Source organism: Aspergillus aculeatinus (genome assembly GCF_003184765.1).
Source record: "Aspergillus aculeatinus CBS 121060 unplaced genomic scaffold BO66scaffold_6, whole genome shotgun sequence".
Taxonomy (NCBI): Eukaryota; Fungi; Ascomycota; class Eurotiomycetes; order Eurotiales; family Aspergillaceae; genus Aspergillus; species Aspergillus aculeatinus.
In genome coordinates, this window is record NW_020291475.1 from 504,430 (window position 1) to 529,127 (window position 24,698).

General features: G+C 50.5%; 9 protein-coding genes across 9 annotated transcripts; 3 read left to right on the forward strand and 6 right to left on the reverse strand.

The window, feature by feature from the left end:
• Positions 1 to 288: 288 nt before the first annotated feature.
• Positions 289 to 1,239, reverse strand: BO66DRAFT_203402 (MAPEG family protein). The gene is made up of 3 exons (XM_025642539.1): positions 954 to 1,239; positions 740 to 875; positions 289 to 658 (listed from the first exon to the last, which is right to left on the reverse strand). Exons 1-3 carry the CDS (start codon positions 983 to 985, stop codon positions 377 to 379), a joined length of 450 nt encoding a protein of 149 aa, XP_025507499.1. The 5' UTR covers positions 986 to 1,239; the 3' UTR covers positions 289 to 376.
• BO66DRAFT_203405 (putative diacylglycerol O-acyltransferase (DgaT)) lies at positions 1,195 to 3,331 on the reverse strand. Its single transcript, XM_025642540.1, has 4 exons — positions 2,834 to 3,331; positions 2,723 to 2,763; positions 1,662 to 2,664; positions 1,195 to 1,609 (listed from the first exon to the last, which is right to left on the reverse strand). The coding sequence occupies exons 1-4, from the start codon at positions 3,105 to 3,107 to the stop codon at positions 1,404 to 1,406; spliced, it is 1,524 nt and encodes a 507-aa protein (XP_025507500.1). The 5' UTR covers positions 3,108 to 3,331; the 3' UTR covers positions 1,195 to 1,403.
• Positions 3,332 to 4,201: 870 nt separating this feature from the next.
• On the reverse strand, positions 4,202 to 6,436 carry BO66DRAFT_342193 (putative arginine transporter; the record flags this gene model as incomplete). The annotated part of the gene is made up of 2 exons (XM_025644455.1): positions 4,202 to 6,109; positions 6,217 to 6,436. 2 exons carry the CDS (start codon positions 6,434 to 6,436, stop codon positions 4,626 to 4,628), a joined length of 1,704 nt encoding a protein of 567 aa, XP_025507501.1. The 3' UTR covers positions 4,202 to 4,625.
• Positions 6,437 to 9,000: 2,564 nt separating this feature from the next.
• BO66DRAFT_408600 (MARVEL domain-containing protein) lies at positions 9,001 to 9,609 on the reverse strand (the record flags this gene model as incomplete). Its single annotated transcript, XM_025649130.1, has 3 exons — positions 9,001 to 9,112; positions 9,201 to 9,474; positions 9,525 to 9,609. The coding sequence occupies 3 exons, from the start codon at positions 9,607 to 9,609 to the stop codon at positions 9,001 to 9,003; spliced, it is 471 nt and encodes a 156-aa protein (XP_025507502.1).
• Positions 9,610 to 11,080: 1,471 nt separating this feature from the next.
• On the forward strand, positions 11,081 to 12,720 carry BO66DRAFT_408601 (O-acetylhomoserine aminocarboxypropyltransferase/cysteine synthase family protein; the record flags this gene model as incomplete). Its single annotated transcript, XM_025649131.1, has 6 exons — positions 11,081 to 11,130; positions 11,209 to 11,263; positions 11,332 to 11,415; positions 11,492 to 11,851; positions 11,909 to 12,477; positions 12,537 to 12,720. The coding sequence occupies 6 exons, from the start codon at positions 11,081 to 11,083 to the stop codon at positions 12,718 to 12,720; spliced, it is 1,302 nt and encodes a 433-aa protein (XP_025507503.1).
• An 883-nt stretch (positions 12,721 to 13,603) lies between these two features.
• BO66DRAFT_314626 (Nrd1 complex RNA-binding subunit) lies at positions 13,604 to 16,546 on the reverse strand (the record flags this gene model as incomplete). The annotated part of the gene is made up of 8 exons (XM_025643441.1): positions 13,604 to 13,902; positions 13,965 to 14,169; positions 14,239 to 14,407; positions 14,470 to 14,503; positions 14,565 to 15,599; positions 15,731 to 15,833; positions 16,109 to 16,354; positions 16,427 to 16,546. 8 exons carry the CDS (start codon positions 16,544 to 16,546, stop codon positions 13,604 to 13,606), a joined length of 2,211 nt encoding a protein of 736 aa, XP_025507504.1.
• A 2,169-nt stretch (positions 16,547 to 18,715) lies between these two features.
• cit1 (citrate (Si)-synthase CIT1) lies at positions 18,716 to 20,585 on the forward strand (the record flags this gene model as incomplete). The annotated part of the gene is made up of 8 exons (XM_025650828.1): positions 18,716 to 18,835; positions 18,902 to 18,966; positions 19,032 to 19,116; positions 19,178 to 19,225; positions 19,281 to 19,341; positions 19,398 to 19,953; positions 20,029 to 20,329; positions 20,397 to 20,585. The coding sequence occupies 8 exons, from the start codon at positions 18,716 to 18,718 to the stop codon at positions 20,583 to 20,585; spliced, it is 1,425 nt and encodes a 474-aa protein (XP_025507505.1).
• A 1,161-nt stretch (positions 20,586 to 21,746) lies between these two features.
• BO66DRAFT_388790 (uncharacterized protein) lies at positions 21,747 to 22,352 on the reverse strand. The gene is made up of 2 exons (XM_025646639.1): positions 21,907 to 22,352; positions 21,747 to 21,804 (listed from the first exon to the last, which is right to left on the reverse strand). Exon 1 carries the CDS (start codon positions 22,088 to 22,090, stop codon positions 21,914 to 21,916), a length of 177 nt encoding a protein of 58 aa, XP_025507506.1. The 5' UTR covers positions 22,091 to 22,352; the 3' UTR covers positions 21,747 to 21,804; positions 21,907 to 21,913.
• BO66DRAFT_203831 (putative mitochondrial DNA replication protein (Yhm2)) lies at positions 22,154 to 23,885 on the forward strand. The gene is made up of 7 exons (XM_025642542.1): positions 22,154 to 22,362; positions 22,430 to 22,454; positions 22,520 to 22,538; positions 22,614 to 22,710; positions 22,783 to 23,455; positions 23,658 to 23,777; positions 23,854 to 23,885. The coding sequence occupies exons 1-6, from the start codon at positions 22,284 to 22,286 to the stop codon at positions 23,710 to 23,712; spliced, it is 948 nt and encodes a 315-aa protein (XP_025507507.1). The 5' UTR covers positions 22,154 to 22,283; the 3' UTR covers positions 23,713 to 23,777; positions 23,854 to 23,885.
• Positions 23,886 to 24,698: the final 813 nt, after the last annotated feature.

Consider the following 24,698-nt stretch of genomic DNA (forward strand, 5'->3'; position numbering starts at 1 on the left):
CCTCCGACCGTGGGGTCAGCCACACTGCCGAATGCCGAGGCTGCGGCCCTGAGAGTTTCTCCGCCGAGCTTGAATACAGACAGCATCTCAAGATGCTGAGCCAAGTCTCCAGATATCTTTCCACTGACTATGACCTACTTACCATTGCAACTGATACTTGTACACTTACTCCAACCCTCACAATGAGCACCCATCCCTAAACATCCAGTCCCCACTACTACCTTTCAGTCTTCACCCAGAACTCCAACAAACAAAATTGCTCAATTAAATGATGCAAGCCTGACAGATTCCCTTACGAACATTAACGACCTTAGACTACACAGGACCAGCAGCCCATCCCCATCCCCACACTCTCACCAACCTCACCCGTGCACCCCTAGAACAACTCCTTCGCCACGCCAAAGACCGTCAACCACCACAACGCCCCCTGCACCAACCAGAACAGACCCCCTCTGTACCGGCCCTTACCCTCCGACTTGCCCGAGTACACGTATCCGTGCAAGAACAGCGCCCGCAAGACCACCCACGCCGCGCCCAAGCCCGCCGCCAGCTGCGGGTATTTCAGCCCGGCCACCAGCGTGAAGAGCATAGTCTGGGAGGAGTTCTCCAAGAAATTGGCGTGCGCGCGCTGGGCGCAGTTGAATTGCTCGGCTTTGGGCTGTTTTTTTTGGGGGGGTCATTATCAGTCAATCGAAGCCTGGGTGGGTGGAGGGAGAGCGGTGGGAGAAAGGAAACTCACATCAGCCTTGCATTGTTCGACGGTCGCGTAGGTGTGGGGGTAGGGGATTTGGGCCTTCTTTCTGGTGCTGCCCGTGACGATGCCGTGGACGAACCCCAGGACGGGGATGGCGCCCAGCGCGACGGCGATGACGGCGCTGTGTAACCCCCGAGGGGGAAATCGTTAGTCCAGGTTACAATACAGGGGTAAGACGGCATCGATTAAAGTGACTTACCCGTAGCCCTCAGGAACAGTCAAGGTGAACATGATGGGGAAGTATAGAAGTGGATTTGATTTGGTGGAGTGCAAATCGGTTGGTTGGAGATGGTGAAATTGTTTAGTGATATTGCTCGTGTGGCTGATGAAGCCAGATTTCCGGTGGTTTTGTATGGATCCGGCCGGATACGGATCTTAAGCTTTCCCTGCGGACCCTCGCACAGCCGGGGTTCCGTGCTGGAATTCCTCCCCCATTTCTTACGCGTTTTTGCTGCCTGCTGATCGGTAAGCAGTAACGATGCTTCCAGGAGTTTCTCTTCTAGCTATGGTTGACGTGTGGCTTTGTTGCTCCTTGCATTATTCTATTGATTGGAAACTGCAAAGGCACTAAAGCCAGTTCTAGCCCGGTTACTGCCATTGAAGCCATCGAAGTATTGAAGAATGGTGACGAAACAAATCAGACAACGATCTACACCCCAATTTTGCTCACACTGCCATACTTCGCTTGCCAGGCAAAGAAATATAACAGGGCCCCCAGAGGTTGGCCCACGAGGCAGAAACTAACCCAGAAGATCGAGTTTCCTATCACCCTGCCTGATGGGTCCTTGATCTTTTCTAACGGGGCCGTGATCGCAATTAGCGGCAGTTGGAACATCATCCCCGCAAAGGCAACTCCTGCGTTTGATCAGAATCCATGGAAACGAAAACTGCAGATTGTCTTGCTTACCGATCAGATTGTGTGTCGGAATACCAACCAGCATCTCGTGGAGAATGGCGGAGACCAGAAATACAACAGTACTCGCCGCGAGCGGACTCCACCCTCGTCCGACGAGTGGCGAGAAAACGTGCCGCTTCATGAAAAGATACACAGGCCGATTCCATGACCGCCAGTACCCTCCGAGGCTGGAACTGTTCCACCAGTCGGTATAGAATTCGCGGTCACCGAAGCGCAGGACTTCGGCTAGCGCATTCAACAGCGACTGAAACACAGCGAAAAATCCGGCCAGCCAGATCACAAGGGAGATTGTGGATAATTTCATCACTCGCTCCAGGATCGACGCAAAATCCATCACAGCGATCTTGTCGATGGAATTCCGGAGCACGGGTGCCGCGTATTGAGCGGAGAGAAGCCAGATGAATACAGTCAGGCAAAAGAACTCGAACAGGCGCTTCGCCACAAAGGACCATCGAATGTGTGATGACCTCGGATAAACGGGCTGGTAAACCAGGGTAGGCGCCAACCAGAAGTAAATGAGATTTCCGAGAGTGATGTTGCGGGGATACGGGCAGGACGAGTAGATCTCTGGGAGTGCCGACTCCATAGATGGGTTGAGCATTGCCTCGCGCAAGTCGCGATTGGTGAAGGCATATGAGCAGATCTTGAACGAGACGATGAGGGCCTGCAGCTCACACAACGTGCCAATTCCAGGGTGGTGGATGTAGAAGTATACGACGAAACTGGTAACCCCAAGACTCAATAGAGTGTTAATGCAATGGAAGAAAGCAGAAAGCCACCAGGTAAGCCGGAAAGTCCGCTGGTCGCGCTCAGCTGCCTCCGCGGAACCATCCTTCTTTCTCTGGCCGACGACCTGCTTGGCCTGCTTCGACGCAGTCAATTCAATGAGATAGGAGATGAAAAGGTGATACGGGACGAGGGCAAAGAGGATCGATCCTAAGACCACGTCCTGTTTGCGGTAGTCATGACATTTGATGCAGATAAGAACGCCATACTACCCGGCGCCGTTAGCCTCGGCATCTCAGTTGCTTCCACATGACAGAGGGTCTTACCTTCATGAAGTTCTCAATGATGAGCCGAAGGTTCATTGCCACTAAGACGAAGAGAAGACATGAGCATTTTCCCAGCGGCGCGTTTAGCAAGACTAGTCAGGTCAATCTCACCCAGGACAATCACCATCAAATTGCGGAAGCCGAGGAAACTCGCCGTCACATTGGGTTCGCGCGTGAGACTGGAATGACGCACTTTGGCGTGATATGCTGCTACATGTCGATATTTGCTTCTCTTCTTCTCCTTCTTGACACCAGCTATGCCCTCTGCGCCATTTGCGCCAGTTGTATACGTCTTTCGGTTTGTGGTCGCGGACGACGAAAGAGTGTCGTCACTGCCGGTGCTCACAGCACCTGTAGCGTCGGAGATCTCTTCGGCGGAATGCATGGATGAAATCGCGTTGAGAAGTTCAAACCCCTAGCTCATCCAGTAAGCTCGCATCCCAGCTTGGAGATTGAATGATGGGTGTCCCAGGAGGTGGTTCGCTCGGACAAAGAACTCGTAACGGTCAAAGACAATTGCGGAGATACAAAGCGGGACGCAGGACGAGGGATCCCACCTGGGTTTAGACACTCAAAGACCATGACAAGAGACGTTGGGAGAGAAGAGGGTTTTTTTTTTTTTTTTTTTTTTTTTTTTTTTTTTTTTTTTTTTTTTTTTTTTTTTTTTTTTTGGAGGTTCCCCTTTGGCGGTTTCTCCGGAATTCAGACCGAAAGCACGAGTTCTTACTGGTCGGCCCGGCTTCTTCCCCCACGCGACGTCAAATTGGCAGAGCAGGTACTGGGAGCCTCGGCACTTACTCTTTTCGGCCATCCATTGCGCCGCCCGGGTCCATTTCCATTTCGACTTGCTTTCGCATCCGTCGACGGTGAACTGGTTCATAATCATACTCATGATACTCATACTCGTACTCGTACTCCAGGTGACTACCTCGGGATTTTGCTGCAGGAGTTCCTTGATATTACTTCCGCTTCTGTCTGCCATTGCGCATGCTCACAATTTATAGGAAAAGAGATAAAGAAAGCGGAGGAGAAAAAACTGGTTGTCTGACTGCTGCTACATACACGTACAGTATGTTCCACTTCTCATAGAACTAGGTATAGAATACTCCGGACTCCGTCAACGAGTAGGTTGTGTAAGTCGCTGTCCGATGAGATGTTGGAGTGTCTCACTCGTCCTCACATGCTTTTTGGTCAATGCCACCACACCGCCCAATAGGCAAAGAATAGATGTCAGGTGGAACTTCACCCCGGGTACGAAGCCTGCTCTTCTGCCCATTCCCGAGCACGTGGACCTTCATGTGAATCAACGAAGATCGATGATGTATATGCATCACAGGCGCAAATCTTAAACAGCCGCGGGGAAATCCAAATGCACGCACATATGCAGGCTTTTTGTACTTACTGAGCACTACCCAGTTAGTCAATCCAAAGATAGTCACAGGAGCAGAACACTATTCCTAAGTGAACTTTGATTCATACCCGATAAATAACGCAGCGTAGGCGGAAGTCATATATATGATACATTAGGAAAGTAATAGATCTAAGAGCAAAGTCTCGCACCGAACGCCATGCCAATGCTGACATCCCCTCCAAACAGAATATGAATGTTGTACAAATAAGGCTTTGTGGCATGCCCCGAGGGCAAGCACTTGAGGCTCCTCAATGGCTTTCTCAACCATCGTCCGTCATAGAGCGAAGAAACCCGCCTTTCACCCCAATGCAATCAGAACTCCAGATAATTTTATATGTGCATGAACTTTGCAGTATGTATGTGCCGGTCTCAATTAATAGGCAAAGAAGAAAAGAGATCAGTCCAAGATCTCCACGACCGACGAGAACGCAATCAAGAGGGCGCCTGTGCCAAACAAAAACTCCTAGTCAATGAGCTGGTCCGGGCCCGAGATTATCCAAGGACCGCATGAAAAGCCTTCTTGTACCATTTGCTGGATGTCGGTACAGATGTCTCCCACGTCTCATTCTCCAATTCCAACCGGCCCGTGTCAATATCAGCCTCGAGCGGCTGGACGAAAGACGTCCGGTAAACAATTTTATGGCCGACGTAGAGCACCGCAAAAAGAATCAAACTGATATAAGCGGTGAAGAAGCTCGTGACATCGAAGGAGGGAATCCAAGCGGTAAAGCCCTGAGTGATGATAATAAGAACATTGAAGAACAGACCATACCAAGAATAGTACGGCTGCCACAAGGCCTTGTACGGAAGACAATCGCGAGAGATGTTACGAGCCTTCAGGGCACGCATAAAAGCCAGATGACAGCCGTTGAGCGAGGCCCAGGTAATGAAGCCGGCCACACCAGCAATGTTGACCAACCAATTGAAGACAGTACTGCCAGAATTGGAAACGTTCATGAATCCAAGCAGACCGAAAGCAGAGGTGAACGCCACGCTGAAAAAAGGTACACCTTTCTTTGAGGTCTTCTTGAACCAACGAGGAGCAAATCCTTCTTGCGCCAGGCCGATCAGTATACGGCTGCCACTATAAACATTCGAATTGGCAGCCGAAAGAACCACGGTCAGCAAGACTGCGTTGATGATATGTGGCAGCACACGAACACCCGCAAGCTTGGCGGCGATAACGAATGGCGAAGAGTTGGCGTCATTCCCATCTGTGAGAAGATCGTCGTTCGTGTATGGCACGAGAATGCCAATGAAGAAGATAGTGAGAACGAAGAAGAATAGGATCCGATAAAAGGTTTTGCGAATGGCTGCGGGGACTGTTACGCGGGGATTTTCGGTTTCCGCGGCCGCAATACCTACTAATTCCGTTCCCTGATAGGCAAACCCGGCCTGAATAAGTACGGACCAAAAGCCAACAAACTTAGCGGTTGAATCGGGTGAAACACCACTGTAGGGAGAAAACGGCCCGGGATGCACCCAGTAATGGAAGCCTAGATAGCCCTCCTTTCCAGCGCCAGCGTCAATGCAGATCGCAAAGATCATAAAGCCGATAACTGTGATAATTTTGACACTCGAAAGCCAGAATTCCAATTCGCCATAGAAGCTGACAGGCAGACAATTAAGAAGCGTGATGACGACCCAGAAGATGGCGATGAAGACAGCGATATTGATGCTATCATCCCAGAATTGGATTATAAGCCCTGTGGCTGTGAGTTCAAGCGCGTATGTCGAGGCCCACGAAAACCAATAGATCCAACCCATAGCGAAGCCGAGACTGGGGTCAACCAAGCGAGCAGCATAAGCTGTGAAAGCGCCCGGAATCGGAATGTAAGTTGCGATTTCTCCCAGAGACGTCATGACCGAATAGACGATTGTTCCGACGAAGGCATAAGCGATGAGGGCGCCCACGGGTCCGCCATTGGCAACAGCAGTACCACTACCGATGAAGAGACCTGTGCCGATGGTGCCTCCTAGAGCTGGGGTCAGTCTATGTTGTGGGCGGCACCTTTGCTGCGCAGGGAGGAAAGAGGCAAGATGATTCAGAGGTTCGGGGAAGGAACCAACAGAGTTCACTAACCGATAGCGATCATCTGCAAATGCCGGCTTCTCAGCTTCCGCTTGAGCTGGGGCAACGGGTTGGACTCGCTGTTGGCGCCATGCTTTTCGCAATCGAAGTCATTCAGATCCGGCGAAGGGTTCGTTGTGTGAACTTGGACCGTTTCCTCGCCAGGCATCATTTTTCCCTTTCCCCCTTCGGCGGACTTGGACGTGATGTCGACCTCGTTCCCGAAGGCCATGTTCGACCCGTCGACGGTCCGGGTAACTGAAAGTTTGCTCGTGCCTTGCTTGATGGTGGGCAGGCCGGCGAGGTTGTCAGTCGGTCAGATGAGTAGAGCACGCGAAAGGCAAAAATGAGACTAGGTTCGGAGTTGGCAGGGGAAGAAGAGGAGAAAAATGAACTGGCGGCCACCTAGACAGACTACTCCACCAGGGGGAAGACAGGTTTGATTTGATTGAGTCACTTCAAGACTGGGTCGATCCAGCAGATTTTAACGGTGGGCTCCTCAGTTGTCGGACCACACCGAAGAAAATCCACAGACGCTAAGATGAAATCAAAACAACCCCTCAGGGCCCCAATCGGCCAGAGACCAGGTATGTATTGACGACTTTGGCCGAGATAGCGAACATAATCGGATTGTGTTTCGCGAAACCAGAAGATGTTATGTAAAAAGAATAGGTTAGGGTCGTCCAGCAGCGGATGCAACCCCGGGGGCAAAAGAGGTGAGTCTCCCGCCTCTATCCACCACCTGCACTCTTCGCAATGAGAGGAGGCAATGACAGGCACGTATCACTAATGAAAACGACAACAGGTGTGTACTCAATTCGTTGCGTCGACCATTCGACCTGGGCTTACCCCGAGAAAATCCATCTTGGAGGTCTTGGACAGTCCTTGGCCACCACCAGCAGCCGGGGAAGCCTTTTGCGTCTGTCTAGAACTTGGGCGCAGAACGCAGGAGTAGTCGACTGGGACTGGAAGAGGCACGAGGGAAAGAGGCGCAAGCGTGGAAAAGAGGTGCCACTTTGCCGCACTAAAGCATCCTCCAGCTCCCCCATCCATGGTTGATAGTCCTATAGAGCACCGCTGGTTGTGCCCAGGCAACGAATGGAAACCCTACCTCGCAACTGTGCCGCTCCACCGTGTGGGCCCTGGAAAAGATAATCGCCAGCTGGAGACAGAGTTTTTTCTTCTTTTTCTCTCGTAAAGCTTACCGGCTGTTGCAGCGTTGCCACTGGCTTTTCCCGTCATCGGCCCGAGGGGAGCGGGCGGGAAAGGTGAGAAGAGGGCTGCCAGAGAGGGATGCCAATAGTGTTACTCGTACAGTACAGTGCATAGTTAAATGTCCGACCGCTTTGGAAGTCGACCTAAGAATGCTTGCTTCAAGAGGCGTATCAGAAGGTGTAATCTCTATCTGGGTCGCAATCGATGAAAAACAGACCAAATCAAGAGACGCAGCTGTTGTATGATGTATTGAGTACTTCCGGACGGTTAGGACGGAGAACGGAGAACGGAGAAGTGACGGAGGACCTCTGGCTCTTACCGCCTTGCATACTCACTTAGTCTCACTCATAGGTACTGCGTACCATACTATCGCCGAGAACGGACCTATGCGAGGTCGGCAGTGCCCAGCCCAGCCAGCCCTATGGGGAAATGTTCTTAGTTTTTCACTTGATTGCCTAGTAAAGTGACTTATGAAAGCATGATAAGGGATAAATTCGGTGTAAGTGATAAGTCAATGTAGTACGTAGTACGCAGTAACCATCTCACAGAATGGTTGCTTTAGCACAAAACAAGGTGTACTGTAGACATACATGAGTAGTGACTTGCCGATTACCATCTAAAGGTAGGCAATACTAGCTACAGTACTACTACATAGTACTGAGTACTATACTTAGTTATACATATGTACTTTACTAAGTCTCTGACTATTTGCACTTGTTAACTACTCATACTTACACCACTTACTTACACAGTAGCTCATAGTCAATCACTACTACTCTGAGTAGGTTCAGGCGCGGGTAGGGCTCTCTGCTGCAGTCATTTACCCTCCCAGACACTCACGCCGCTGGATAAGTGCATCGTATGACAGATTATCTTCCTTTCCCATCTTCTTTGATACCCGCGACGCTTGCGTGCCATTCGAAGACTTATCCCTCACATTTCGCCCCCGTACTTGGAGGGTATGATCAAACTGTCACTTCCAAAAGAGGCTTCCTACATCTGGCATGCATCAACTACATACACAGTAGTGCATGTAGATGATAGAGGCAGTTTTAAACTTCCCCCCTCAGTGGGTCAACACCAAGCTTAAGTTGATCATCCACTGTAATGTAGTTAAACGTACATAGGACTAGCTAGCGGATAAAGAATTCTAATTTTACCTTTGCTACGAGAGCGATTGATACGGCGAAGCTCAAATAGGTGTTCAGGCTATGGCTAAACTAAGCATGTGCAACTAACTTATATGTAAGTTATGTTCATTGATCAATTGATGTCATTGAAAACAAGCTTGTGGGAATTGCCACAACCATGATTTTGAACACGAGTCAAGGCTGATTATAAGGCTTCGGTTGATTTAAGACATGGGTATCTTGCTACATAGTCTGATATACAAATCCCAGCACATGAACGCCGCGTAGCCGCCCTTGACTCATTACTCCTTCCACTTCTCAGCTATGAGCGGTATAATTCATATCGTCGTCAATCCTCCCGTCCAAAAGATTTGGGTGGCATCGATAGTCTTGGCGACTGCAAATGAGGCCCTCGCTAAGAGGTGAATTGATCGATCCCCACTTCCGTTGTTTAAACATTGACATGGCCAGAAGCATACGGGCCGGGCTTCGTACTCGCACTGTTGGATCTTGATCGCATCGCCTCGAGCGTAGCTACGACAGTGGTGGCGACGAAGAGTGCCCTACCAAGCGATTGTGAGCGGGTTTCATTGATTACTCCTCCGACCCTTGTCGGTGTTGTTGCAGTTGTCGAGAAGGGTGTCCACCTACCATTCAAATGCCCCAAACACGGTTGCAGCCTGCAGTGCCCGACATCTACTCCAGTGACAGAATTCTGATGGTGGTAGGTAGACCCCCAAGGCGATGAACCCTGCGAACCAGAAGATCATGGTGACTGCTTCGACAGCCACCATGATTAGTATATGGGTGACCCGTGGGAAGTACATTGGTGCGACGGCAAGATAAGGCACGGCAACAAAAGCTGTCCATATGCCGTTGAAAAGCATGAAATTCACAGTGTCACTGTAGCTATACCAACTGATGTCTGTTACCCGTCAGAGACGACCGAATGCTGTCAGGTGGAGGTGAACCAACAGTATGCTGTTAACCCAAGAATTATAATAGCAAAAATGACTTGAGCGACTCGAACAGGAAGAACCCAAGGAAAATTTGTCGCCATGGTCGATGTTGGATGGTTTATCTGTCAAGTTGCTCGGTGGGTGAAGTTGTCTAGGGCCAGCGTCTGGTGAAGATATACCGTGTGCTCTTATGAATTATAGCCACTGGTCTAGGATAGCAAGTACTAGTAGAGACAGATAGGCTTCGGATGCAGTTATGCTGAGGGACAAGAAAAGTAGCAGACGAAGAAAGGTGTATTTGTATGCAGATATAGTGGTTTCAAATCAGTGCGGTTGCACAAGTGGCTTGACAACTAAATATAATTGACAGGGCAAATCACCGGCCAGGTCCGCCAAGAAGCACTGGGATTGGGTGTTGGTGCTGTGATTCACTCGATCTTCTACCTGTATACACCGCTGACAGCCCTGGAGCATGCATCCAACGTGTTTCTTTTTATTTTTACTTTTCTTATTTTTTCAAAGGGCTTGGTGGGGATTGTAGGTAGCGGATCTCCTTACCGCATCGACATCATCATCGTCATCATCGTTTGGGATCAATCGACATTGACTAGTAAGGGATATGCTAAATGAAGGGGAAGAGGATGAAATTAAAAAATGAAAAGAGAAGTGAAAATGAGCAAGAAAAAGAAAAGACCAGAGCCGACAAGGATTGGTGGCTGCTGTTTTCGATGACGGCAATCAACAGGGAGGCGGGCCAAGAATCAATCCATCCATCCATGATTGAACAGACAATGACCTCATTTCCTTCTACATCTGCCGGGCACATGACCACACCAGTTGACTGTCCAAGCCTCAACAGCCACCATAGCATGTGGTTGCCTAAAGTCATTCAAGCTGCAAGTGTATTAATATTCCGAGAAAGAGGAAACTAACTGTACATAGTAACTATAGCATATCTAATTTCCATTCTGCATAAAACTCAGCACAGCACAGTACTCCGTACACTATTACACTATTACACCATTACACCCCAGGTTTACTACCCCCTTCCTGTTATTCATACTTAAATAAACCTAAATGTTGGGATCTGATCCAAGTTAAGGTCAATTTTATTATATGGTACATACATCAGCTATTCCCCATGTCCTGCTGTACAGTATGCATCACCAACATTGATTCGTCTCGAAGTTTTGAAAAATGACTATCCTTTGCACATCATCCATCCTTCAAGAAGGGCTCAAGCTCATGCCTTCTTTAAGGTCCTCAGACTTTTTGTCAATGCGAGAGGGGGTTTTGTTCGTTCTTTGTACGAGTACCCAGGAAACATTGTACATAGATCGATCTCGCCTTCCCCGCCTTGCTGTACTCCATTCCGATCACGCCATCGCTATTGTCAATCAACTATACCATTAGGGCGATCGGTAATGTTGAACCTAGTCTAATGATAATCATTTTACCAACGAGGGCGTTCTCTACTGCTGTTTGCTTGCCCCCCATCCTCGCAAGGTTGGCTACACTGCCTTTTCCCTCACAAACTTTCGGAATTGCACAATCGATCATATCCCGGTCACCATGTCAGAGTCCAAGCGGCCGCGCTTCGAGACTCTCCAGCTCCATGCAGGGTACCATATGAAACTCTACCTCCACACTAGACCAACAAGCTATTGGGCTTGAAAGGAGACTGATGGTGTATGTGCTAGTCAAGAGCCAGACCCTACCACCAACGCTCGTGCGGTGCCCATTTACGCGACTACGGTGAGTCGAGCTGTTTAGTGCCTGCGTAACATTGCTCGTTCATTTCAGTCCTGACAGAGCATCGATAGTCATATTCGTTCAATGATTCTGCTCATGGAGCTCGGCTATTTGGTCTCAAGGAGTTCGGCAACATCTATAGCCGGATAATGAATGTAAGTAGTCGATCTTCCCTTACGCCGTTGGAAACGGACGAGGAGTCACTGATGGCTACGCCGCCGCCCTTCTCAGCCCACGGTTGATGTCTTCGAGAAGCGAATTGCAGCTCTAGAAGGGGGCGCTGCAGCCGTGGCAGCCGCATCTGGTCAGGCAGCACAATTCATGACTATTGCAGCCCTTGCCCATGCAGGTGATAACATTGTAGCAACCAGCAATTTGTATGGTGGCACGTACAACCAGTTCAAAGTCCTCTTTCCACGCCTAGGCATCCATACCAAATTCATTCAAGGGGACACCCCAGCGGCAATTGCTGCAGCCATCGACGATCGGACCAAGGCTGTCTATGTTGAGACCATCGGCAATCCACGCTACAATGTACCAGACTTCGAAGCTATTGCGAAGGTAGCCCATGGCAAGGGCGTTCCGCTGGTGGTAAGTGTCATCTCAAGCCAAGATATCGAATTAACTATGATAACAGAGAAGATGGAGGTCGACAACACTTTCGGGGCCGGCGGTTATTACTGTCGTCCGATTGAGCACGGCGCAGATATTGTTGTACACAGTGCCACTAAGTGGATTGGTGGCCACGGAACTACTATTGCAGGTGTTGTTGTTGACAGTGGTAAGTTCGATTGGGGCAAGCATGCAGCGCGATTCCCTCAGTTCGTGGAGCCTTCCGAAGGCTACCATGGCCTGAAGTTTTGGGAGACCTTTGGCAATATTGCTTTTGCCATTCGTGTGCGGGTGGAGATCCTCCGTGATCTTGGCCCAGCCCTGAATCCTTTCGCTGCGCAGCAGCTTCTCCTTGGGGTTGAGACCCTCAGTTTGCGTAGCGAAAGGCATGCAACCAATGCCATAACTCTGGCTAAATGGCTCAAAAAGAACGAAAATGTAAGCTGGGTCTCTTATCCCGGTCTCGAAGACCACCCTAGCCATGAGACTGCCAAGCGTTACCTTCCCCGAGGATTTGGCGGTGTTCTTTCATTCGGTGTGAAGGGGGGTGCTGCGGCTGGTAGTCAGGTGGTCGACGGCTTCAAAATGATATCTAACCTTGCAAAGTAAGCCCCTCGTGTCCTTGAGCCGGTAAAGAGAGCCTAGGCTAATCAACTACTGATAGTGTTGGGGACTCAAAGACCCTCGCTATTCATCCTTGGTCGACAACTCACGAACAGCTTACTGAGCAGGAGCGGATTGACTCTGGGGTCACAGAAGACGCCATCAGAATTTCTGTTGGTACGGAGCACATTGACGACATCATCGCGGATTTTGAGCAATCTTTCAAGGCCGCGAATGCACTGTGAGCGAGGACATCTTGCTCGACGTGAGTTCGATGAACTACCAAGGGGAGAAGACTATCTATCGGGAAGGATACTGGATCTGGGTCAGCTCAAATGGCACCGCACTGATGTCTTCGCGGCTGATAGCCCCAAAGCGCGACATGTGACTGATATAAGAACCCAACTTAGTTGCCCAAGTAAGCATTCATGTATGGAGAAGTGGTACGCTGCTAAAAGTGGAATCTTGTAGTCCAGCTATTGCTATTTGCTACGTGAGGAGAGAATGTACCTATGAGCTTACTTCTGCACGATCCCTTATGAATAATTCATTGACCCGGTTTGAACAGGCCTAGTCCAGAAGAATAAGCATTCGCAGGACGAAGAGAAAGAAGAAGATGACGATAATGGAGAAATATGTAAGTCAAGGACACAACGGGATAGTGCGAGGCACATAATAACCACCAAACCCAACCGTCTGATCCAGATGATTGTGACAACAAAAACATGGGAATGCGAGAAACAGTTGGTAGCATAGAATCACCATGACAAAAGCTGATGGTAAAGTCCGGAATGCTATAGTAACAGCGAGGGTTTAATTCCCATCAGAAGCTCTGTGGATTGGCGAGGCTCTGCATTGAGATACAGGAATATCTCAGATTGTGAATGGCTGGTCTCAGAGACAAGTGAAAGTGGTTTCAACCCCCCCATTTTGATGACCGAAATGGAAAAAGCTCCTACGCCGAATTGATTGTACAAGACAAAGCCAAGTGAAAATGGAATATGGGAAACAGGTGAAAAAAGCACTGGTATCAAAACAAGAGTGAAATGAAACGGCTAGCAGGAGGTAGGTCATCGTCACTGCAGTCACTGCCATTATTCTCGACATTGCACAAGAGAATTAATTGGCTCATTGACCTGGAGGGGGAGGTTGTGCTGAACCACCACCGGACGGTCCAGCTTGTGGTCCTCCCATCATGAAACCAGGGGGGAACATGCCCATCGTGGGGAAAGAGAAACCGAAGCCAGGCACCGCAGGGGGAACGCCGACATTGTTAGCATTGTTGACATCTCGGTCTGGAACAGGGCCCGCACCCATTCCAGCTGGAGGTCCTTCACGGTCTGGACGCCGGAATCGATCCTGCTGCCCGCGGGAGGAGACAGGGCCGCGTTTGCCGCCAGTATCGGTGGCAATTCTTCTGCTGATCGCTATCGGGGGAGGTTAGTCAAGACTGGGACGGGGAGTCATCTGGAAGTGAGTAGGGATATACCTTTGGAGGAAACACCAGCACCGATCTCAATGTCCGGCTCCTCTACGACCATGCCAGACTCAATTGGCCTCCCACCCGTGCCACCGTATTCTGCGGTGAGCATCCATTTGCGATCCGCCTCGGTTAGTCGATCGACGGGAATCACACTAATGCCGGTTTGATAGTCGCTGCAGTCACGGGGTCCGAATCCGACGCCCCAGCGAGTCTGAGAGATGATGATTAGTGGAAATGCCAGGAAACGCCAGGTCACTTGTATAACAATGAGAGCACTTACTCTGAGCTGCATGTCACCAGACTTATATGATTCCATTCCATCCCGGGCATTCACAGCATCTTGACGACTGATCATTTTTATGAAAGCATGGCGCTTATCAATGTTGACAATGCAAGTCTGAACCACACCAAACTTGCTGAACAAAGAACGAAGGTGAGCTTCGGATGAGCTATTGACTGGTAAGTTCTCGATGCCAAGAATCTGCAACAATAAATATTGACAAGGACTTACGTGACACCGCCCACAAAGAGGGTTCGACTCAAGACTACACAGGCAGAGATTAGGATCACCCAGTTGAACGCAAAAGGGAGCATGGTGAAACAAACCTTTGATGTTGCCTTGACCAATGGAGTAATCCCACTCCATAAATTTGGGCCCAGGAGGGGGCAGAGCAGGATCCTTGCGAGAAGGGGAGGGAGAACGGCGTCTGCGGCCGGGAGGACTGCGCTGACGATATTCATTGCCGCGTCGACCACGAGGATCACCGCCCCGACGGCCAGGAGAATCTCCGTGATATTCCCCGTAAACAGGACTGTCACGACGACGAGGAGGAGAAGCCTCCCGGCGACGGTCATAGCCTGGAGAGTGCGACCGACGACGACCATACTGGCTTGGCGGCGACCGCATGTATTCGCGGTCCCGATCCCGATCGTAGTCACGTGATTGTGAGTCCGGGCGGGCGCCCCAAGCGCCGATGTTTTGGCCTGCTGCAAGATTAAACGACGGAGGAGCCTGGCCCGGGTTCATCGTGCCCATATTGGTGGCATTTGAAAGGCTAAGAATCTGTAGTGCGGTGCCCCACTGTTCCTGCGGAATACCCTGAGCATACAGGAGCTGCAAGAGCTGAAGCTGCTGCTGCAGTGCATCTGGCCCTACCGAATTCGGTTGAGCTGGCGCTGCAGTCGACTGCGGCAACAGCGCCGCTAGCGGGTTTTGCGCCGCCGCCAAGGGATTGGGAGTGTGGCTCTGACTCGGGTTCTGAGGGGGCACTAGGGCTGGGTTCTGGACAATATTACCCAAAGCTGTGAAGGGGGTGACCATGGTACCAGGAGCGTAAGGGTTTACACCAGCCTGCCCGCTTGAGGGTTGTGATGCCTGGTCTACAGAGGACGGCATGGTCTGCAAAACCGTACCTGGCTGGCTTAAGGCATTGAGAGGGTTGGCGGGCGCCGCGACTGCAGGTGCAGCAGGTGCAGCAGTGTTCTGTTTAGCCATATCCGCCAGAGCCTTCAGGATACTGGAAGTGTCGGGCGTCTGCTGAGCAGGAGTGGATGAAATCGTGCCATTGGTAGGCTGATGAGCACCTCCCAAAGAGAGGTAGTTGGGTGCTGGGGAGCCTTCGGGAGTAGTAGATTCGACATCTAAAGAGTGACACAAAATTGAGCGGAAGTTAGCCGATGAGTCTCATCAGGAACCTTGGCCGAGAGGACATAGCACTCCCGAGGCAGAGTAGCCTGGGCTCAAAAGATAGAAAGGCTTTGGGTAGTCTTACTTTGCGATGGAGGAGCGTTGAGCTTTTCCTTGAATGAAGCAAGCATAGGGGCAGGAAAGGTATATCCGCGTTCCCAGATGTCGACCAGCTTCTTTATCTTTTCCTATATTGAACGGAGAAAATACGTGAGTTAATTGTTCGTCACCGGGAAACGATGCAAAGAGGAAAGGAAGGCTGAGCCAACGAGACCGGGCAAGCATAGTGGCCTAGGATTTTATGCCATGATAGTCGAGGAATATACAGGAGATACGTTGATCGATTCTCAAGCAGATCTGAATGCGGTCTCCTAAGCAGAAGACAGCATCCTGGCGGCCCTATGCTTGCCTGCGGCCCTGTGATGATTCCGATTATGGTTTGCATATAGCATCTAGAGCGTACCTTCTGATCGTCGGGAGCGTTGCTTATGATATCAGTCATCAGGATAGGAAGCAGCTCGGTCACTCTGTTAACACCAGCGGCGAAGGTCCCATCAGGGGCAGCACTACCAGATGGTTGCCCTGCCTTGCGCGCTTGTTCTACCCACTGTCGAGTTACAGAGTCTACGACATAGAGTACGCCCAACTTGTGTGTTCCTGGTGCTTTCTTGAAATGAGTGTAGATCTTTTGGATGAGGACGGATTCGTTCTGTGGGATAGTAAAAATGAGAGATGTTAGCCTCCGATCCGAGTAGAATACAACGTATGGAGGGTGAAATACCTGGACGTTGGCTGTGCAGAGCGATGTGATACTGTTGATTTTGGACCCAGAAACGCCCGGTGGCTTGAGTGCCAGCATCGACTGGAGATAGTTATCCAGTTCTGCTACAGCAGACGACATGGTTGGTGGGTATGGAGTGCTGAAATTCCGAGCCCAGTACGCAGAGAACAGGATACAGCCAAAGGACTTCTTTTTGGAAAAACTATCGCTTTCTTCAGAGTGTAGCGGTGGACTTCGTACAGAGAGGCGATAATCGCACTGTGCTTCCAGCCAATCGGTCTACTGGGAGTTCCAGCTGCAGTTAAAAATCTTGTGATGTTTTAATGGGGAATACCAGTGACCTGGTAGAATGGTGGGCTCCTGGTAGTAGAGCAATAAGTGATTTCCTAAGCGGGCTTCAGGTCGTGTCACTACAGACTTCAAAAGCGTACTCTGGCGACCAAGGGAGGCCTTTCGCCTACAGCTGGAACACGGTCAAGCGATGCTGTCCAGGGCCTTGCGACTCGCGAACGAGTGTGTACAGTATACCCTAGAGTGCTAGGTCAACTGGAAACCGTTGTTGAGACTGTGACGAGGATTACAGTGTCTGAATACTGCGATGAGTGATGAATATGATGATGGAAGAAGGGAGTGAGAAAGGTTGGATATGAAGGAAATGGTCGTTCAGAAACTTGGAATAAGAATAGGGACGGAAGGAGATTCAGTTTGCAGTGGTCAGTCAGGTGATGAGAAAAATCAGACCGCTTAGGCTAGTCTATATTGGGTAACACATATGGAGCACCACCTCTCTCTTCATTTCAATTCACACCTGGCAGCGGGAGATGAGATAACCGTGAATGGCTGTGCATAGATAGAATGCCTTATTCTCCAGGCGTCATTGAAGCAATACATAGTCACGTGTATTGCCCCCTTTCCTGGCTTGGCATAGCAGCTGAAACTGCGTCTCAATTCTGCTTGGAGCCTCGGTGAGTCGAATCTGGTAACATGCCTTGAGGCAGGTTGCTGCCAGCTCCAAATGAGTTTAGGTTGAGACTGAATTGACCTTCTAGGTGATCATGGGAAGAACAATGTAGCAGTAAAGTTAAGGTAAAATCAAATTCTCGATTGGACTTCTCCATGCCACGCCTATATAACCACTATAAATAATCTTTGTATTCTTGTTGATGATTGTTGAAAGCTACAGAGTACAAGTCTCTACTATGGTGGTAAGCCTTGGAGGTAAAGAGTTGTAACTTACAGTGCTGTGCAGTAGTTAGTATATGCATAAGATCGATTGGTACCTATTGTATGCGTCTATCTCATGCCTCGGTCTTACGTCTAAATGCCATCATGAATGCACGGGGCGAAGGGGGTGCGTGCATTAGGTAGTGTCTCTTCAACACTTTTGATAGTACAGTACAGTACTCCGTACTTAAGGGTGAGAGAAAAGAATGGGGAAACCCCGTTTACTGTGAAGCTTGGGCGGCCTATTAGTCTGTTAGTCTGTGCTATGGGAGGAGGATGGCGACTGCCGACGTCACAGCGAGGGGGTGCAATGGGCCACACCAGCTCCATTTGTAGGCACTCCGTTTACGGATGGACCGGGTGCCGAAGATCGTCGGAAAAGAAAAAAAAAGATTGAATACACTCCGAATCCCACAGGACTTCAGTCCAAGCGACTTCATGAACAAAAGATGAGTTGAATGTATTGAATTTTGTCTGAAAATTGTTTAACCAACTGCACTATCTGACGGAAGCCTTCGCTAACAGCTTGCCATGAGTTACCTCAGGGCTAAGTTAGTAAATAGGTACTGTACTGTACGTAGTTACTAACAATGTTGGCCTGCAGCCATGATGTATGAACAAAACAGGCTGGGTAAGAATTCAACCTACCTACCTTACCTATTAGTTAGTATCCTCCGTCCTTAGTCCGTCCCGGACAACGGAGTATGAGCATAACATCCATTCTGGTAAGCTTGCCGCAGTCAACCGCGCCCATCCCCTCAAGCCCCAAACTCGGGACACCGGCCGCCTCGAAACTAGCGTGACCGTATGGTACGGTCCACTTCTCCCTCTGCCTTGCTCTGTTGCCGGGTGTTACCGTACAATCCGCGTACCGGCTGTAGGAGTGTTACGGCCAGATGGAAAAAAAGGCCCGCAAAAGAGCTTCTTCTCCCGACTCTGTCTCTCTATCTCCTTCTCTTCCTTCTTTTACTTTTCTCTACCGCTGTGTGAATTATACCCCCTCCCTTTCCCTCTCCTCTCCTACATTATTACCCTTCGACTCGTGATCAACTTGTCTTTCTCACAATGGCTTCCACCTTGAGACTTGGAACCTCTGCTCTTCGCTCCAGCGGCATGGCTGCTAAGCCCGTTGTTCAGTCCGCTGCCTTCAACGGCTTGCGCTGCTACTCTACCGGCAAGGCCAAGGTCCGTCGCGCTTCTGACATCCGTTGCTGCCATGCTCAGCTGTACTGATTTAAATACGCCTTCCAGTCCCTTAAGGAGACCTTCGCCGAGAAGCTCCCCGCTGAGCTCGAGAAAGTCAAGAAGCTTCGCAAGTACGACTAACTCGATTGCCCTTGGCTCGGTCGGATTGCTAATCACCTTTGGTCTATTGCTACAGGGAGCACGGCAACAAGGTCATCGGCGAGGTCACCCTTGACCAGGTCTACGGTGGCGCCCGTGGTGTCAAGTCCCTTGTTTGGGAGGTCAGTAGTCTACCCGTAAACGACACCCTCCTGGCGGGACCTGGCTAATACACTCGTTTAGGGATCTGTTCTCGACTCGGAGGAGGGTATCCGTTTCCGTGGTCGCACCGTGAGTATAACATGGCTGTCGTCGCGGCCTCGGGCAAATGCTTACAATCTGCTAGATTCCCGAGTGCCAGGAACTTCTTCCCAAGGCCCCCGGCGGTCAGGAGCCTCTTCCTGAAGGTAAGTGTTCTGTTGGCGAAACCGACCATGGTCATTTGCCCTAACGGTTTATCAAGGTCTTTTCTGGCTCCTCCTCACCGGCGAGATCCCCACTGAGCAGCAGGTCCGCGACCTGTCTGCTGAGTGGGCTGCTCGTTCCGATCTTCCTAAATTCATCGAGGAGTTGATCGACCGCTGCCCCAGCACTCTGCACCCCATGGCTCAGTTCTCCCTGGCCGTCACCGCTCTTGAGCACGAGTCTGCTTTCGCCAAGGCCTATGCCAAGGGTCTCAACAAGAAGGACTACTGGAACTACACTTTCGAGGACTCCATGGACCTCATTGCGAAGCTTCCCACCATTGCTGCCAAGATCTACCGCAATGTCTTCAAGGATGGCAAGGTTGCTGCTATCCAGAAGGACAAGGATTACTCCTTCAACTTGGCCAACCAGCTCGGTTACGGCGACAACAAGGACTTTGTTGAGTTGATGCGCCTCTACCTGACCATTCACTCTGACCACGAGGGTGGTAATGTTAGCGCCCACACCACCCACCTTGTTGGCAGTGCTCTCAGCTCTCCCATGCTTTCCTTGGCTGCCGGTCTGAACGGTCTGGCTGGTCCCCTCCACGGATTGTAAGATCTCGCTCCCACCCTTCCCTTTCAACTCCCAGTCCTCAAATGCCTCTAACATGGCGATACTGTACATAGGGCCAACCAGGAGGTGCTCAACTGGCTCACCAAGATGAAGGCTGCCATTGGCAACGACCTTAGTGACCAGGCTATCAAGGATTACCTCTGGTCTACCTTGAACGCCGGCCAGGTCGTTCCTGGCTACGGTCACGCTGTTCTCCGTAAGACCGATCCTCGCTACGTGTCTCAGCGCGAGTTTGCCCTTCGCAAGCTCCCCGATGACCCTATGTTCAAGCTGGTCAGCCAGGTCTATAAGATCGCTCCTGGTGTTCTGACTGAACACGGCAAGACCAAGAACCCTTACCCCAACGTCGATGCTGTAAGTTTACCGCTGCGAAGACTCCTGGGATCTATTTCGCGGAATCAGTATACTAACTCGTCTCTAGCACTCCGGTGTCCTCCTCCAGTACTACGGCCTGACTGAGGCCAACTACTACACCGTTCTCTTCGGTGTCTCCCGTGCTCTGGGTGTCTTGCCCCAGCTGATCATTGACCGTGCTCTTGGTGCCCCCATCGAGCGCCCCAAGAGTTTCAGCACCGAGGCCTACGCCAAGCTTGTCGGTGCTAAGCTGTAGATTTGTCAATGATATGAAACCCCCCCCGGAGGATGTGGAGTTTTTGTTACGAATAAACACTTTATACTTTGTATTATGCCTATCTTATTCTTGGATTATCCCTCTTTTTTTCTTTTTGCCTGGGATTCGCCAAGTGTTGGGGTTGGCTCGATTAATGTATGATAGGACATGGTTCGAGTGAGCCTAGTAACAACACTTTTAACATGATCAATCAATTCCCAAAGACATTCCGGTTGCATTCCTGCCTTTCCTCCTGTCTTTCTTCCTTTTTCTTTTTTCCCTCTCTAATCTGTTTGTTTTCCTCACTCTCTTCACCTAATCTGCGTGCCATGTTGTACACGGGCTTTGAGATGGAATGGGCTCTATCCACCTAAGTAGGTAGACTGAAGGGTGAGCGCGGCTGGTGTGAAGTAGACAGACATATTCTACTCCATCATGACTCGCAGTGAAGGATGCGCCTCTTTAAATTGGATTTACTCTGGACGGAGTACTCCGGGAAAGGGGGACAGACCTCGGGATGATAGAGTGCAGAGTGTTGTCAGTCAAGAAATTGACAATGGAAACCACCAGCCCTGGGCCAGGCCCGGAGTTGTACTGTAGGTACTAAGTTACAGGTTTACTCCAGTGGACTCCGTCGTTAGGCAAGGTGGTGGTGGTGGTAGCGGTGGTGGTAGTTAGTGCATTACTCCGTGGACCGAAACGGGAAGAAGCGAGTTGAACCCGCCGCAGCCTTCCCTCCCCCCTCCCCCCCCCCAACGGTTGAGGTACTCAGCGCCCCGATTTACTCCGGTGCTCAACTGCTGGAGACTCCCTTCATGGCTAGCGTATGGGTTTACCCTGATCAGGCTAGCAACATTACTGATGATGAGCCAATGACCCGCAAGTGACTGGGTCTTCCGGGGTGTTTTGCTCCATCCAGCCGCTGCCCAGCGATCGGGAAGACGAGTCTGACTCCGAGCTCCTGCCTCCAGGCTAATGTGTGCTCATTACTACGGGGTACTCCTTGGTACGGATCGCTCTCTTGAGTCTCTGAGTCTCTACCTAGTAGTAGCCTGGGCCTCCTTCCCTGAACTATTGAAAGGGAGAAAAAAAAATACATAACAACAACAACTTTCTTCGTCTTCTCTTTCTTGACTTTCAAAAACCCAGAACAAAAAGAACCTTCCGACTTTGGTGTTACTATTCCATCTTGGTCTACCCGACACCTCAATCTACTATAGTACGTGTGAAACATCAACATCACCTTCTCATCCATCCAGTTAGCAAGATATGGCTGGCTGGCTGGCTGGCCGGCTATGGAACTTGTCTGAAACTTGATAAGCAAATATTCAGCTGCAAGCCCCCAGACCAACATCATGCTTTCCCATCCTCCTCCTCCTCCTCCTCCTCCTCCTCGTACTCCTTCTTTTTCCACTCTGCTTTCTTTCCGCTTTCCACCCATCCCCCGTTCTAGCTTGCTTGCCTTCTTCCCGTTCCTGCTCTCTTCTCTTCTCTTCTCCTTCCATCAATCAGTGCTCTGTGGTGACTAACGTTCCGGAACTTTCCTGGTGTTCAACAGCGACCAAACCGACAAGTCCACCTATTTGTGACTGGACATTCCCATCTGCAGTTTCTCTGCCATCTTTTGCGATCCTTTAGGCGACGAAGCCCCTTATATCCCTTGGTCAGGGCCCCTTTCAGCGCTCCCCAAGTTCAGAGATGTCTCCCGATCCTGTTGCAACGGCCCCTGCCGGCCAAACGCTTGAGAAGAAGCCTGTCAAATTCAGCAATCTATTGCGTACGTATTCGAGCCCTCATTCGTCTCTACCGGCCAATATCCATGATTCTGATGGCTCTGTCTACAGTCGGTGCAGGTTTGAACTTGTTCGAGTACGTATTACATCCCCCCATGACACCATCACCCTAAATTCTGGATGACTAACAGCCAGCAATAGGGTCACAACCTTGGGACAGGTATGACTTCCGTACTGATTGTGAAGCCGCAGGGCCGGTGAATGTCCGTTCAGCTAACACGGTTCATAAATCTAGCCGCTGGAGGTGATCAAGACAACCATGGCTGCAAACCGAGGCGATAGCTTCGCCGGTGCTATGGGTCGGATTTGGGGTCGTGGCGGGATCCTCGGTTGTAAGTTTCTCTCGCTTGGAGTTTCTCGCGACTAGCGTGTCGGATGCCGTATCTGACGTGAAGTCACAATAGATTATCAAGGTCTCATTCCGTGGGCCTGGATTGAGGCCTCCACCAAAGGCGCTGTCCTACTCTTTGTCGCGTCGGAAGCTGAATTCCGCGCCAAGGTCCTTGGTGCCCCCGATTTCATGGCCGGAATCGCTGGTGGTATGGTTGGCGGTATTGCTCAAGCCTATGCAACAATGGGATTCTGTACCTGCATGAAGACAGTTGAGATCACCAAGCACAAGATGGCTGCGCAGGGTGTCAAGCCTCCCAGCACCTTCGCGACTTTCATGGACATCTACCGCAAGGAAGGTATCCGTGGTATCAACCGTGGTGTCAATGCGGTCGCTATTCGCCAGACCACCAATTGGGGTTCCCGTTTCGGGTTCTCTCGCTTGGCGGAGCAGACAATCCGCAAGGTAACCAACAAGGATGACAGCCAGAAGCTGAACGCTTTCGAGAAGATTCTGGCTTCGAGTCTGGGTGGTGGTTTGTCGGCTTGGAATCAGCCCATCGAGGTGATCCGTGTCGAAATGCAGAGCAAGACCGACGATCCCAACCGCCCAAAGAATCTGACGGTTGGCAAGGCTGCCAAGTACATCTATGAGAATAACGGCATCAAAGGTCTCTACCGTGGTGTGGCTCCTCGGGTGGGGCTGGGAATCTGGCAGACCGTCTGCATGGTGGCTCTGGGTGACATGTAAGTTGAACCCCGTTCCCCGCCTTCTTGTCCTTGCAATTCCGGGTTGTTCGCATACTTCGAAACCATTCATCGAATGAGCGATGCCACCAGGGTGGGCTAGCCCGGCTGGATCGGCGCACCCCGGACTCGCCATGTGATTTTGCGGTATTACCGAGGGAAGACTTCCGGCTAACGTGTGGGTCTCCGTTGCACCGAACAGGGCCAAGGAGGCAGTCGAAAAACTGACGGGCGAAGCTGTCACCGCAAAGCACTAGGGAAGGTTTGAGATACCCTTCTGCCATGCACACGGTCGGAGGCGGCAAGAACACATGCTGGCCCGGTCAGTTTGCTGTCCTCTCAGACCCCACCGTTGATGGAGCGAGGTAAAGCGACGTGCTGAGCATGCCGCACAACAGATGTTACAAGCATTTTATTTACTATACTAGTGTTAATAGACCTGCGCATGTTGATGGCTCGTTGGCCAAGATTGGCAGATGCAAATTTGGCGCGAGTTGTATAAATTATCCTGCGCTCTATATGTTAGGACCAAATTTTTGTCTCGCACGTATTACAGTTGCAGTACATGGTTTTGTTGGCCGATTTCCCTGAGACCTGGTCAAAAGATCCACCCTCTACTTATTGGGGCGTCTCATAAGTGCTCGCGGGCTGGGCAGGTAGGCTTCAGTTCACAATGGAGTTGGAGTGTCCTGGAAAAATTTCTCCCGCGATACTAAACTCCTTGTCAAATTGCTGACATGGACTGAGACCAGCTCTCTGCTGTGTCAAGAAGGCCATTCTGCTCGGTACAACCTCTGAATGACAAGTGTTAGATATAGAGATACTTTGTGATTTTCGTCCTTGTGAACCTCGGGAAAGCGCCGATTACAACTAGCGATTGCCTTTGACCGTAAACGAAGAAACGAAACGAAGAGTACTATCCATGAGCATAACATGCCCGAACAAATCTTATTCGGGTCTCTTTGGAGATTGGAACGATTTTTGGTGCACCTACCCTGCTGTGTAAGGTTGACCTCATCAAGCCACAGCCCGTTTGAGACCAGATTGAAGAATACGGATAAGTCTTCCAGCAAGGGTAGATTGATTCTAGTCTTCCACTACCTTGAAGATTGACACCACTTCTAGCTTCATAGTCAGCCCATACAGTCATCCCATGCAAACGCTTGCGGGAAACTCGGAAGTATAGTGTGCGTAACATGTGCGTGAGACCTACATTATTTATGGATTGTTGCTACAAACCAAA